General features: G+C 41.6%; 1 protein-coding gene across 14 annotated transcripts in view; it reads right to left on the bottom strand.

Moving 5' to 3' along the window:
• Window positions 1-14,568, bottom strand: part of LOC146497447 (receptor-type tyrosine-protein phosphatase F) — a 162,425-nt gene that overhangs the window by 57,817 nt on the left and 90,040 nt on the right. For 5 of the 14 annotated variants that reach the window (XM_085142114.1, XM_085142117.1, XM_085142124.1 and 2 more), the window contains exons 5-6: window positions 9,676-9,864; window positions 4,993-5,103 (exon numbers count right to left, since the gene is read on the bottom strand). In XM_085142114.1, coding sequence (XP_084998240.1) covers window positions 4,993-5,103; window positions 9,676-9,864 — 300 coding nt within the window. Of the gene's footprint in view, window positions 1-1,907; window positions 4,960-4,980; window positions 5,104-7,252; window positions 7,271-9,675; window positions 9,865-14,568 lie in introns of those variants that run through there. The other 9 variants (XM_085142113.1, XM_085142115.1, XM_085142120.1 and 6 more) reach the window with 3 other exon arrangements.

The raw sequence follows: 14,568 nt of genomic DNA, 5'->3' as shown, positions 1-14,568 counted from the left end.
ATACAATCAAATATTAGATGACAGTTTAATATTCGTAAAGTTAGCGAAGGATATCGGACAACTTTACAGAGTTAATACATTTTTGGAGGAGGAAGAAATTAGCTTAAAAACTTCCACAAATGAGTACATCTGATATCAGGGGATATTGGGAATATGACTGATGACATGCAGAGACTGGACAGGCGGAGTGTTGCCAGGGTGGGAACTGGATGGGTACGACATTCTCAAGCAAAGCAAGCACGGGAGCTGAGGAGAGATATGGAATAGGATAGCGAGTCTGAGTATGCTGGAGGGAAGAGGATAAAGGAGGAACTTTGCACCATTTTCTCACGTTAATGACCGAAGATCTGATTTCCAGCATCGCTAATTTGCAACACCTTTGAGAAAGAAGTGTCAGCATCCCGTTCATGCTGGTGGCCACCTGTGTCTTCCCACACAACTGCAACGCCCTCGAAGTGCAGCAATTTTTTTCTTCATATGCTTATGAAAAAGAGAAACCTGAGAGGAGCATGCCTAATGTAAAACCATTAAGCTCAAAGTATCTGTTATTCTTTCATCACTCCATAGACTAAACAGTGCTAAGAGCAGTCTGTCAATGGGGTCTGCGTATATTGAACACTTAATGTTGTGAATAATTCATGGCGTGCGGTTAAGTTTGGAGAGGTGCTGTGGAACAAAATGACTAGAGGGCAGGTAATTGTTATCGATTCCCCCGAAGCCTCTCTCCTGTTGAGAGCGGTTTTGGAGAGATGGGCTCCGGGACTCTATCAAAACCACAAAATAAGCGCCGTCTCCACTCCTGCCTGCCTGCTTGCTGGATACCTATAAATTTAACTGCCTTGACAAAGTGCCCAAGGATAGCAGAACCTGTTCAGTCAATCAATATCTGGCACACACTGGCACAGATTCAGCAGGCTCTCTGGGCTTCCTGGCAGCAGCACCGGGCTACCATGATGGCTGATCATCCCCCCTGTCAGCACACTGCCAGCTCTTTCTTATATATCCTACAGGTCAGCTCTTTGCACATCAGCGTTTTGCAAATATTGCGCGAGGAGAGACCATTTCCAAAATATTACCTGGGTTGTGGACAAAGCGAATATAATCATTCATTGACTTTTAATGATTTTTTTCAGCCTGTAAACATGGGACCGAAAGTCATAAAATCATTTTCATACCGAGTTATAGATATATATAACACGTTAAGCATATAGGGCTTTCTGCGAGAGTAAACATACTGTATTTCTTGCAGTTACACATCATTTCCTTTTTCCAAACACATGTGTTCTGGGGAAATGTCTCATTACGCTAACATGTGTCTGTCAAATCTGTCAGTCTCTGGGTGGAGGATGCCCATGGTAGTAAAACAGACATAATCCCCTGAGAATGGCTTTGTCAGTTCTGATACCCATGTCCCTCAGTGGGAGAGCAGAGGGGTTTCTGCCTAAATACCTGACAAATCCGGTTGCCACCTGAATACCGGAGTAATCCATCACACACCACTGATGGGCCTACAGAGGCAGATGGAAAGGCTGAGGGTTAAAGCAGCTATAGCTTTTAGTGGAAGCATTGGACAGGGACAATATGGGTGTGGAGGGGAGAGTGAATAGCAACGTAACACAACACAACAGACATTTAATAATGAGTTAAGCTAGCTGCTCAGGACTCCTTTGTATGTTTTGGCAAGACTAATCGAAACAAGGTTTTGGGGAGCGGCAAGGGAAGGCATGCAAGAACTATACACAGATACATGCAAACAACTCGACAACACACGTTTGGAGTTCAGGGGATTAGGGGGAGCTATTTTTAAATGAGGGTTTTTTTGAGTGTATTCACAGAGGGGTTGGGGTTGACCTCACCTAAAGCCTGCTTCAAACTAAAGGGAAGGGACAAAAGTGAAAATGACCAACCTTCACGCTGATCTGTATGCGGATGAAGTGATTTGATGAAGGTGAGCGATGGAATGAAAAGACACAAAGTGAAGAGGAAGACAACAGAGTGAAACAGGCCAGTGTTTCAGTTGACACAGCGGAGGTTAGGCACATGAAACAGAGATCCAACATAAAGCGCCAGGGAGAGAAACTCGCTTTTAAAACTCACTAAATGTTTTTTCTACTGTGTAGAGACCTATTTGACTATTTTAGACTCTAGTTTAACATCCCAGTCATCATAACAGTGTGATATTGTTAAATTTATCTCATTATCCACCCCTCCTTTACATAAGGGATGCTAGATATGCTCCAGTGCCTTCGTAAAAGTCTTCATAAAGTGACCTGAATTAATTAGTTTGCAAGTTTCCCTCCTTGACACACAAATATACACATACATAGAGCAGCATGAAGATACTTTGGTGAAAGAAAAGACCTGCTGCAGCACTTTATCCTCTGTGACATATTGATATGTCACATGGATATATGAAGGAGTGCCAGCAGACAGAAGCTGACATCCCTCCTCCGTTGTGGGATAAGCGCTTGACAAATGAGCGCTCATGCACAATCACAGCACGCTCTCGATTCTGCCCACATTGATGGAGTCCTCCTTGGGAGGAGGGTCACCAAAAAAACAAAAAAAGGGTGCACACGCACTCGCACACCTCCAACCACGCACACAGTCCTAATGGATGAGAAGTGAAAGGACATAAATAGATATGCAGACATGAAGGGGAAAAACAATCCACGAGCAGACCTCCTCATCCACAAAACCACCTTCTCCTTCAGTCTCACAGTCCCCACCCACAGACAAATATGAGGGCATCACTCTCTGTTGGCTGTAAAATGTCAAGACAAGGGTGGTGACGGCAGCATGTTGTGTACCTGCAGACAGGAATCGGATCGGGCGGCGACGATGAGTGGAAAAAGCACAAACACATTTGTAGACAAACCCACAACAAGCACATTTAATGCGAGTCTGACAGCAGAGAGTGTGCGCTTGTGGGAGGGTGTTGGAAGGGTGTTGATAGAGAATAATAGCATTCTTCCTCTTACAGCAGCCCTTTTATATTTCACGTCCGAGCAGCACTAACTTTATTGGCATTTCAAGATTACAAATGATCTCGCGACGCACGGCAGATAAAATTTTAAAAAGGAGCTAAATTTGATCAAGTGACAGATTCCTATTTTCTAATTAACTTACTGACAAGTCAGAGTGAACACATATCTCAGCACTTAATTTCCATTTATTTACTCATACTAGTGAAGGCTGAGAATAACAGTTTCATCGCTTTGTAAAGCGTTTGGCTGACAGCAAACCTCAAAACAGCCCAAATCTCTGAGAATTATATAAACTAGAACAACAGGAAAGGAGGAGAGGCAGGTCAAAGTGCACTCGTCTGAAGTCCCATATGTTTTAAACTCAATCTAGCAGCCCGGTGATAGCATAGCCCCAGGTCTCATCTCCTCGTTCTTGCAGCGGTAACAAAGATGGTGAAAACATGGCTTGAGCCTTTGTTCTCTATCCCAGACGAGCACACTTTTAAAAGGTTACGGTTGGTTTGATTTCTATCTCTCCACTGGTGTGGTGAGGCTGGCGGAAAAAGTTGGTGTTAAGGCCAAAGGGTTGACAGCTACCTGGGTGGTGTTACAGAGTAGCTGGGCCTGGGGGTCTTGCTGGCGCCACAGCACACAACTACTGTAATTACCTCTGAGGGGGGAAAAAAGGCAGCGTCTGCACCTGTGACAGACAAGTCCTGATTAATAGACAAGACTTACATCCCTTCCTCGCCTTTGCTGTTTGGCTGACTACCTCTCTCTGTCAAGCTTTAAGATCTAAACCTTGTGTTCAGTGTTAAATCTGTAAATTTGATTCCTCTCTTATCCTTGAGGAGAATTTTACCGATTCCTCTGATCCAGCGGGATGTTTCTGCTGCTGCTAAAACCGTTATCTTGGAAAAATCGGTGCTAAATATTAGTAGAGTATATCTGAGTGACAATGAAATTTGTTTAAAAGTTCATTTCCACTCCCCAAACTGGTTTGATTATGTTGTTTTGGTGTGGATTAGATGGAAAACAGTGGACACTTATTCACTTATTTTATCCCAGTGGATAAAAGGGAGACAGTGGAATCACTCATCCGTAAATAAGCCTCTATGATACACTACTGTGTGCTTTTAACAAAATTATGAAATGAGAGCCAAGCGTGTCTTTTTCTTACCATAACACTTTCACTCCCTCCCTCCCTCCTCCACCAGCTTTTCTGTTCCATGTACATCAGACATGGTGGTGATATCTGCAGGGGCTGACCCGCACTACTCTCTCCCCTATACCCGCTTTTTCCAGTATGGGTGCAACGCTGCCCTCGCCTTGCATTAGTCTGCTCACAGAGACACCGCAACAAAAACAAACCCTGAAACTCCAGACTCATCCATGCCTTTAAGAGCTCTGGGTTATGCGGGGGGAGAATAATGGAGCCTTTCGATACAGTCAAAATAAAAAAGAAAGGAGGCCTGGCATCAGTGCCAGCAGAGGAAATGGCTTCAATGCAGCTGTTTTCACAGAGGCTGCACCTGGTGGAGTTTGCAGCCAAACAGGAGGTTGAGGTTAGTGCAGCTCATTGGTAAGGAAGGAATGGCATGGCGAGGATAATGCTGAGAGAATTGCTTAAAGGAGATACACAGGCAGAGAGAGTGGGCATAAACGTGGTAAATGAGAATTACACAACAGTTAAAAGGTACTGGAAGCGTTTTTGCTCATCTTGGCTGATTGGAAATCTCTTCCTGTTGAAGGTCAACAGAGCTAAGTTGGAAATTGCTCAATTCATTAATAAGAATTTAACAATCAATAATGAGATGTAATTTGTCCCATTTTGTCAGAGGCAACCAAGGTTGGATGAGAGGAAGGAAGCTGTCAATAAAACACACTCTGCACATTCCCACACAGCAGGGCTTAAATCATATCGTGGCTCGACGAGGCACTTTAAAGGCTTGCGTGGTTTCTTGAGATAACGGAATGATTTTAATGATTGATTAACTCCACGATTGAGAGAGACATTTGACTTTACCTCGCACGTAGAGATTGGCAGGAGCAGAGTAACGGGTCCCGGCACTGTTCATGGCGACACATTCATATTTCCCCTGGTCCGACTCCTCGCTGTTCTCAATTTGCAGGGCTCCTGCATAGAGGATTAGCAAATTTAGCTGTCTTGACAGTTGTGGAATAGGACACATTACTTGGCATGAAACCACAGCAGATATCTGTACAGTGACTTGCTAGAAACTCTGCAGACAACTAGTTTAAGCCAGTTCATGCTCAGACACGGACACAGATCAGTCAAGAAAATACTTACGGCAACACAAGTACAGAGCAGATCTGGCAAGTTTATGACAAAAGATGCTCTTTCTCTTCGTTGTGTTAAAAACGGGGCTCTGGGTCAATATTCGTTTGAATAACATGTCAAAAGCATCACGGTCTAATTAGGTTTTCTGCTTTGGGTAATAACTGACAAACCAAAGAGATTACATGACAAAGGATTATTCTCAGCCAAGTTATGCCGAATGGACTCAACATGTACATGCACAGTCACGCTGCTGTTAGGACATTATATAAACAATGTAACTTTAATTTTAAGTTGAATGTAAATAATGTTTTGTGACATTCTGTCAAAATACATAAATAAGCATATTTCTCCAGAAAGAAGGCTTCTTTTCGTCACTCATTGTTGAGTACACATTAAGCAGTGACCTCATTACTGACCATGTCCCACTGAAAGGAGAAGCTTTAGCTGCCAGATGGCTTAGATTAGTATTCATAATCCTGAGTAGCTCTATTTATCAAAGAGAAGACTAACATCTTGTTCCTAACAAAGCATAAAATCCCAGGAGACCGGTCTTACTTAGGTCCTTCTGACACTCCGTGCCGGAGCTCTTATCTGAGAAGTTGAGAAAGAGCAACGGCACACTTACCTGACCCACCTGATTTCAAATACACTACAAACAAAGCTAATTCTCTCACAGGTATACAGTGAGTGATAAAACTTTATCACATCTCCAAGCAGCATGGCAGTAGGACGAACGGCGGCCAACCACCATGCAGTTTGAAAGTGACAAAGATACTCAGCATAAGATGACGTCAGGATACATTTTTCACATCATGCAGTATGAGATGAATGTAGCAAACAGGTTCACCACCAACCATGGAGGACTCGACTCCAGACAAGACCCCAAAAACAAAAGAAAAAAAACTGGAGTGGGACAGGGACATGTGACAATATCACCTCAGATCTCATGACAACACATCCCTCCAAGGTGTTTACTCTGCTTGCTGAGCTCATCGCTGTCTGATTCAGCACTGACATGTACCTGCATACTAATGCAGATGTCACAAATGTGTCAATCTGCCTGTTCTACCATGGGGGAAAACAGTCTGAGTACTACAGAAATGTAGAAGGTTACTGCTATCACAGCTGTCAAACTGCAACACTAAACCCCATTCAATAACCAAGCGCTGGAACACTTGTGGATCTCCTACAAGGTCATCTCACTGTTTTATAGGGTACAAACTAAGGGGCATCGTGGCTGTCATAACATAACACCAGCTCCTAAATAGTTAAACATCTAATTAAATATGGGTTTTATTAGGACAAACAGACACACAGAGACTCTAAAACATATTCAGCTTGCCCCACAATATCCACTATTGCTTTCATGCTTTCAGTTGGAAGATTTCCATAAAAAGGGGTTCAAACTTCCACCTTAATAATCTCAAGCAGGTATTTTGCACCTATGCTAGCACGTGTGTGTGTGTGGGGGGGGGGGGGGGGGGGGGGGTGTGCATAGGCTGTATGTAAATGCAGCCATTTCACTTCACATTGAGTCTGCACTGAAGCGACAGGTAAATCCTCTTGTGGTGATGGTGGCCTTTAGTTAAAAATGCGACTCCTCACCCTTTTTTTGCTAAAAAGCCATGAGAGAGGCAGAAGCCAAGAGACGTTTGTTTCTCTGAAATAATGCTTGTGTGCGTTTCCTCACGTGTTGTTCATTCTTTACAGTATGGGAAGGGCCTTCAAAAGGCTCATTTACAAGATAACACATTGGACTTCATTTCTATTCTCATGGCATCCGGGTTGGTGATCATTTGTTTGTCAAGGAGCAGACAACAGACAGAACATTTTGGGAAGAGATGAGGGCAGAAGTGGGTGGGCGACAACAGCACTGATGAGGTCGGTGATGTCGGTGGCGTAGGGGAGAAAACAGAGATCTGATGTGGGCGTGAGGGAATGGCGTGGATGTGATATTTTCCAACACACTTTCCATCATTCTTACCTCTAATTGGTGTACCACCTAGGTGGGAGTAATTTCGATGCAAACAAGGTTGAGAGATTAGTTAGTAATCCACTTACAACAGTGGCAGAAAAAAAAACATGGCTTCTGACAGGCCACATATAAAAAGATAAAACAACCTGATAAAGAGTAGAAGCCACTTAAAAGTAATGCTGTAATGCTTAATGCTGTGGGGCAAGGGTAAATTTTGGACTGGCCACTGAAAGAAAAAACTGCAGTTTTTCAGAAGGATCTTCTCTTAAGCAACTATTTTGAAAGGCTCCTACAAAAGCTACAACCACATTTACCCTTGCTTTACAGCAGGATTATAAAAGGATGAATTTGAAGGTGATATATTAATTAAGCTTTCAGATTTAAGATGGCTCCCACTCTGCAGACAGCAGTTAGTAAAAAATGGGCAAGAGCAATTAATGAAAGTCATAGACAGTAAACAGAATGGCAGATAGCAAGAAGTATCGAGATCAGAGGTATTAAACTGAAAGGAAGTTAGTATCTCTATAGAGTGAATGAATTGGATGGTGGGAAAGAGATAAAGAATAAATGTGGCTGCGCGCTCAATTTAAAAAAATCGAGCTTGTGTGATGCAAAAGAAGTGGGTCTTTCTTTTCTGTTAAAGTGTGAAAGCAAATTAATGCACCTTTTTCCCGCTATTGCAAAATTGGCCTCATTTCAGGTCACAGGCAGTAATGTAAATCCTGATAGAGCAGCAGATGTCAAGAACAGGCTAGCGAATAAAAAGGATTGTTAGTCCGAGGGCATTACACATCAGCACATTTTCAGGCACTTTCAATATACGCGAGGAAGAAAACTAATTAAAAAGTTTGCTCTTAGAAGTAGATTTTTTTTAAAAAAAGGTTTGTGCACAATTTAAACGTTGCACTAAAATGTTATGAAACAATTAAGGAGTTTTGTTAGTATCTAATTTGTAGGCATTCGTATTTAATTTGGGTTATTTTGATGCAGCACGGCCAAGAGCCAGCGTGGGTAAGTGAACATGCATGAGTGCCCCTGGCTTCTGCTGTGCAGCTCTAATGCCAGTCTTTTTCTGGAGTAGCTCTCATATTTAATCCCCGGGTCTCAGACCTACAGCCAGGTCTCATGGCTCATAACCTGCTTTTAGACATGCGCTCCCTTTCTATTAATGCAGTGGTTTATGAACATATAGGCTTCTATATGAATGGATGTCCTGTCCTGGTGCAGTGTGTAAGTCTGAGCTGCATGCGGGAGATTACAGCCTGCACTTGAGGGGCAGGGACATCTCTCTCATGTTACTGTGCTAACTAAATCTCCAAAAGTGTAATTAGACTTAAGTAGGCTCTATGTTGACTAAGTAACAAGTCTTATGTACGTGTGGAAAATACTGGGGCTCTTTTGTTGTTCTTGTGAGGAGCAACATACTATATGTCTGGATGACAGACAGATACTTTTGATCGAGAGGTGATTTTACAGGTCACCTGGTTGGACGCAACCTATCTCGGTTCGACTCAGACTGCAATCACTCTCAAACAGGCTGGAGAGGATTTGCAATTAATCACCATTTAATCTATAAATGCGGGCAGATTGCCAACACGCTGCAATCAGTCATAGTCAGTCTGCACTGATGAGTGCAACACGTCTGTTCCATCAAATTATGAAACTTCAAATTGAGCTAAGTTTTACAGCAAAAAGCATGTCTTACGTTGTGATGTGTGTGCAATAGCTGCCACTAAGAGTGTTTATTTATTATTTATTTTAAAGGTAGAGAGATTGTGAGTTGATTGCACAGTGATTTTGGTCTAAAACTACTGTTTTTCCTGGTTTAGTGTAGCCCTAATGAAGGCATCTAGTATGCAGATTGGTGCAAAACCTTTGCCATCTGGCCCAGGCCAGGGAACATGTCTTCAGTGATTAACAGAGCAACTACAGTGAGTGAAGAGCATTCACAAAGTCAAATCCTAGAAAACGCACCACTGGTTGGCCGTACTGTGACCCAGCTGCATGTTTAACAAATAATTAAGGAATGTTTAATGTGATGAAAATTATTTTTCTGTATTTTAAAAAGGTTACAGGAGCATTCATCGCTGTCGAGCATCCCAGATTAAGACGAGAACACCATTCCAACTCCTGAGGTACTTTCAAAGTGACTGCTGTGCTGTTGTGAGGAATAAAATTCTGTAAGAACTCAGCCAAGTAATCAAGGTGACAATGACAAGTTCAATAACACTTTCATGTCCTTTGTGATGAAAGTGAATACATGAAATCATATCAGAACAAAGGCTGTTTGGGTTTTTGTTTGTATTTTTCAAAATCTCCTCATGTCTAACATGATTTATGTGTGTTCGTATGCAGAGCTGCCATTGCAACATTATCGGTATGCCATAAAGTTAAACTTTAAAGGTAATAAATCAGATCAAATAAAACCGTACCTGAGCGAAGTTGTTTGATGCGCCCATTACTGCTGCTGATATCCACAGGAAGCATGTCCTTGAACCATGAGATCTCTGGGTCTGGGTTTCCACTGGCAGCACACAACATTGTGGCAGTTCTGGTCTTTTCGACCACCTTTAGCTGGGGGCCCATATCGATGGTGGGAAAACCATGAGGAACCTGGTTCTCTGAAAATGAGCAAAAAGGCAAATTTTAATTTTAGACACTAGACAGAGAAAAAAGATGTTGAGAAAATATTCGGAGAAAATATATTTCCAGCTGTTGCAAGAGGAGTTGAGTGCAACAAAGCTGTTGAGCTGGCAAGGCCAGAGAGGAGGTTGAAATCGAGCAAATAAATTTCAAGTGCTGCAGGCCTCAGAGTAATCAGACCACACGCACGCAAAAAAACATTGTGCAAGAGCAGGCGATACTACTGGATAACACTAGATCTGGTACTGATTTGGATTAGGTTGGAAATAAGAATGCTGTTTGCGACTGATTATCATGGCGACTTATTACCCAACACAAGGAGTCTGAGGTTTAGACAGAAGGAAGATGCAATCTGCTTCTGGGTACCCATGCATAGATGAGCTGCCTTAGGCTTTGCAAACTAAACAACAGCATTTGAATAATCCAACTCATCATAATGGATGTAAGAGCATGACAACAAGTAAAATATAATCCCTAAACCAAAATTTGGGATCCACAAAAAAATGGGTTTTTTTTCCAGTATATAGCGGCAGTCTTGACACATGGGATTCAAATGTCACAAAGCATACAGTCCCTACTATCCTGTTCCGTTTATGCCTATTAGATTAGTGAGGGGGTGGGGGATGGAGCCTATCTGCGCTACCATAGGGCGAGAGGCGGTGTACACCCTGGACAGGTCACCAATCGGATGCAGGGCTAACACATAGACAACTTTTCACACTCACATTCACACCTCTCTACCACTGCTAATTAAAACTTGCAGTATGCATATGTGGCATTCTAGTCATGTGAGTCAATAGCCATTTTTTCCCCTAGTAACCACTTGTTCGCCATCGCAGTCTTTAATAAAAAATGTGTTCTAGCTCAGATGCTTTCAACCTCATAATAAATCCAAATTTAACCTCAGGACAGCAAATGTCAAGAAGAAACATGATAGCCCTTGAGAGATCTTATTATCAGCTTGCACTTGAACCGGTAATTTAGTTTATCTGTCTCCCCATATGTAAATGTGTCGTGGGGCCATAGTGTTGAGTTGAAGTAAGTGCTAATGACTGTAACTTACCTTTGGTTCACCGTGAAAAGATTTTAAACTGCAGGCTGTGTAACAATAAGCAAAAAGGCTGCTTTATGGGGAAACAAACATTAATACAAGAAGCTGGGAAATATATTGTCCGGACAGGAACCTCGGCTCATGCACTCACACTCGGCAATTATCTGTGCACATGGTCATTCCAGCTCACCTCGGGTTAGAGGCAGGTGAACCCTCTGCACAAGGTCGTGCTGACTGAATATTTTACAACACCTGTGGATTTTTTTTGTTGTTGTTTTATTTTAAAGAATGACAGAAAATCTCAAGGCTGTCCATCATTCTAACAGATCAGAACACAGACAGTGGCTTGACTGTAACATTGAATAATTCACTTGTAACACTACAGTGCTGGCAGCGTTGGCGGCTTGTCTCTTTCATAAAATTACAATAAACACGCACTGCAGAAACCTCCATGAAGATTTCTTGGCAGCTCCTTTCTGCATGAGGTTTACCTCCTTGTGCAGAAGAAGCTGTAAAGTCAATGAAGTCCCACATTCAGAGACTTCTGACTGTAAAACTGACTTAAATGACTCGGGAAATTTCAGGAGGAGGGTTCAGCCTTCAGGATAAAATACAAGTTGGAAAACAAAAACTTGTGTGTCAAGGATAGAGACGTAAACATCCAACATTCATGAGTTTCATTATGCCCAAGGAAGCAGCCAGATTATGTCCACTTAGCTCATAATTTGTCTGTGTAGGTACGATAAATCCACTCATCTGTTTCTCGCGATGGTGATACTTTTTTGTGTATTAGTAATTGTGACTGAGTTATTCTTAACAACATGATGCCATTAAATATCTCTCATGATCACTAATCCAGGATGACCCAGCCTTGGATAAGTGGAAGAAAATGGATAGATGGATAAAAATCACATTATTGTGGATTTGTCTATGACCCTGTAACTCATAAAGACAGGAAATGAGAACGTTTTAATGGAAAAAACAGAATGATCTGCTACAAAATCATTAGATCCAGGGTGTCTGGGATAAACATATTTAATCCTTAACCACTGGAATAGTCACATATGTAAGACTGTGACAGTAAATACACACACGCATCAATAAAAAAGCCTGACTTCTTTCCAAACTTGTGATTAATGGATCATCAAAGAAAAACACATTTTATTTAGATCCTCTAAGGACTATGTGTCACTGATCAAATGCAAGGATTTGTATGAGAAATGATGTTACAAACAAAATAAAAGCCATTTTAATATATAGAACCCGTGAAACCCCATTAAGTAGGCTGCATAAGCCCCTACTTGCCTCGTCTGAGTCAAAAGTCCATATGTAAACCTATATGACGAGCATTAACACGACCACAGGATTTTTTTTTTTTATCTATTCCCGAGCAGAGCAGTTGTTCCTTCTTTCACCCTTGTTTTTGGCCTGTAGCCTAAATTGTCTCATATTCAGATGTAGTTGACAGATCTCTGCAAGGCCTCTTATCGTTGTGGCAAGGCTTACTTCCTGTCTAACGATTTAGAATCAGTTTTCAGACATCCCAACGGAAACCTCTACAAAAGAGGATACCTCTATAAAACACACAAATACAGCACAATGAAACACCACTGCACCGTTTGTCACTGTATGAATAATGGTAAGAGTGTTGTTGTGCCCCGTGTTCCTTTGTGGTTTGTTCTCACTAACCTTCAAAGAGAAAGAAAAGGAGCCAAAGACAGGAAGGGAAACCGAAAAATGCCTGGTAGAAAAAAAACCCTACATAATGTTGAAGCTGCAGTAATTTTTGATATAAGTAAGGAATCCATTCAGTAGAGTTAAAAGTTGATAACTAACCCCAACCCCCACTACTCAGAGAAAACCACTAATTAAGTTAAATGTGCAGGACTCTGAACTCCAGTCTGACCTTAGAAAACATTCATAATGGATCATCTGAGAGGAAATCCCTTTGTGCCTGCTCCCCTGGGTGCACTCACTAGCCAGTAGGTGTGGGTTGTGGTGGTTGTGTTCAGGACAGCAGGTTGTACTTAAGGACTACATTAGAGGCAATGCTTGGGCAGTGGTGGAGCAACACTTTTCCACAATGAATTTTCTCAAAAGTCTGGACCCTTGTAAAAACATTTCATAGATTTAACGGAACTGAATAACACCGTCGGTTGGTTGCTAACGATTAATCATTACACACAATCACACAAGGTGGAATACGCCCCAAAAAATAAAATAAAAAACAGAAGAAGAAAAATCAATATGCGGCCTGTCCATCATCCACCCCTGATTTCCAGTGTTCATGAATCATGCAGTGCCAGCTGTTTGTGCATGTATGTGTGTGTGTGTGCATGCTCAGACCCCCTGGTGTCACTCAGCCTCAGCCAGAAAATTGGGGCTTCTCTCTACACATTGAAAACCAACTGATCCACTGAGACATGACACTGCAGTTACATTTAAAGATTCTTAGAAAATTATATTAAATTTGATGCATTTCTTTGACATATTTCTTGAAAGACATTCATACAGCCACATTAAAGTGGCTGCCTGACTTGGAGAAAATTTATCTCTGTTATTATACACACATAACTACAGAACTATGCCATTCACATGAGAAACTGGCATAATAAATGACAGTGCCCACCCACCCAACTCTGTGGAATTGCTGCCTATAGAATATTTATGATTAACACTATTGGCAAACGTTACTGGACTGTGAAAAATAAACACCAGTGGCAAAACTGGTCGAAAGATCCCAAAGGAGTTCTTACATGATTCAGCGACTCTGTCGTTTCAGGAAGCACAAACGGGGAATAATTTTAAAAGCTTCTGCAAAGCCTAAAGATTAATGCGTCTCTGATTTATGCTTAATGTTTGCATTGCAAGGGAAAGTGCACTGATGTGGAAATTTCTACACGGTAAACTATTAAATGCTACACTGTTCAGAGTGCACATATAGAATATGCTTTAAATATGAAGCACCGCTCCGCTTTTGTGTTGCTTCCGTAATGTGTCCTAAATAGGAGCGGGAAATATCCCAGGTTAGTTAGAAGACAGTAACACGGCTCTTCTTAATGACCAACCAAAGCAGGCTTTGCTTGCTACATAAATTGTGCTCATAGGAGCACGAAGGACAACTGAATGGTTTTAAAAGCAACATCGATAAAGGTGATGCAAAATTCTAAGCCACATGTGCAACGTTTTTCCTAAGAAAGGAGGCGAAACATCTGATCTCTTTTGATAAATTTAAACTGCATGTCCCATATGTTATTGGACTACTGGACAAGAACTGATGACTGTCTTTCCTTTTAACTTCTGCAGGAGCACAAGCTTAAGATCACAGAGAATTGATTTTTTTTTTTTTTTTTAAAAATCACTATCATTTATGCATAGTACATCTGCGTAAGAATAAATATCAAAAGACTTTAAAGCACAGTTAAGCTGATTAAAGTTGTTCGTTGTAAAATCCCCATAACTTTAGAAAATGCCTTGTAAAAGCTAATAACAGCTAGTTATTTCAACTTACTTTAAACATAATGCTCACTGTGAAAAGGTGAAATTTCTCCAGCGGCTCTAAAAGCATTCAGCCTACATTTTACATAAAAAGCTGGCTGTGTCCTTGCCTTTTGGCAAAAAGGAATAATTG

Source organism: Neolamprologus multifasciatus, chromosome 18 (assembly GCF_963576455.1).
Source record: "Neolamprologus multifasciatus chromosome 18, fNeoMul1.2, whole genome shotgun sequence".
In the NCBI taxonomy this organism is placed as follows: domain Eukaryota; kingdom Metazoa; phylum Chordata; class Actinopteri; order Cichliformes; family Cichlidae; genus Neolamprologus; species Neolamprologus multifasciatus.
Note: the sequence above shows the minus strand (reverse complement) of the source record. Positions and strands in the feature narration are given on the sequence as shown.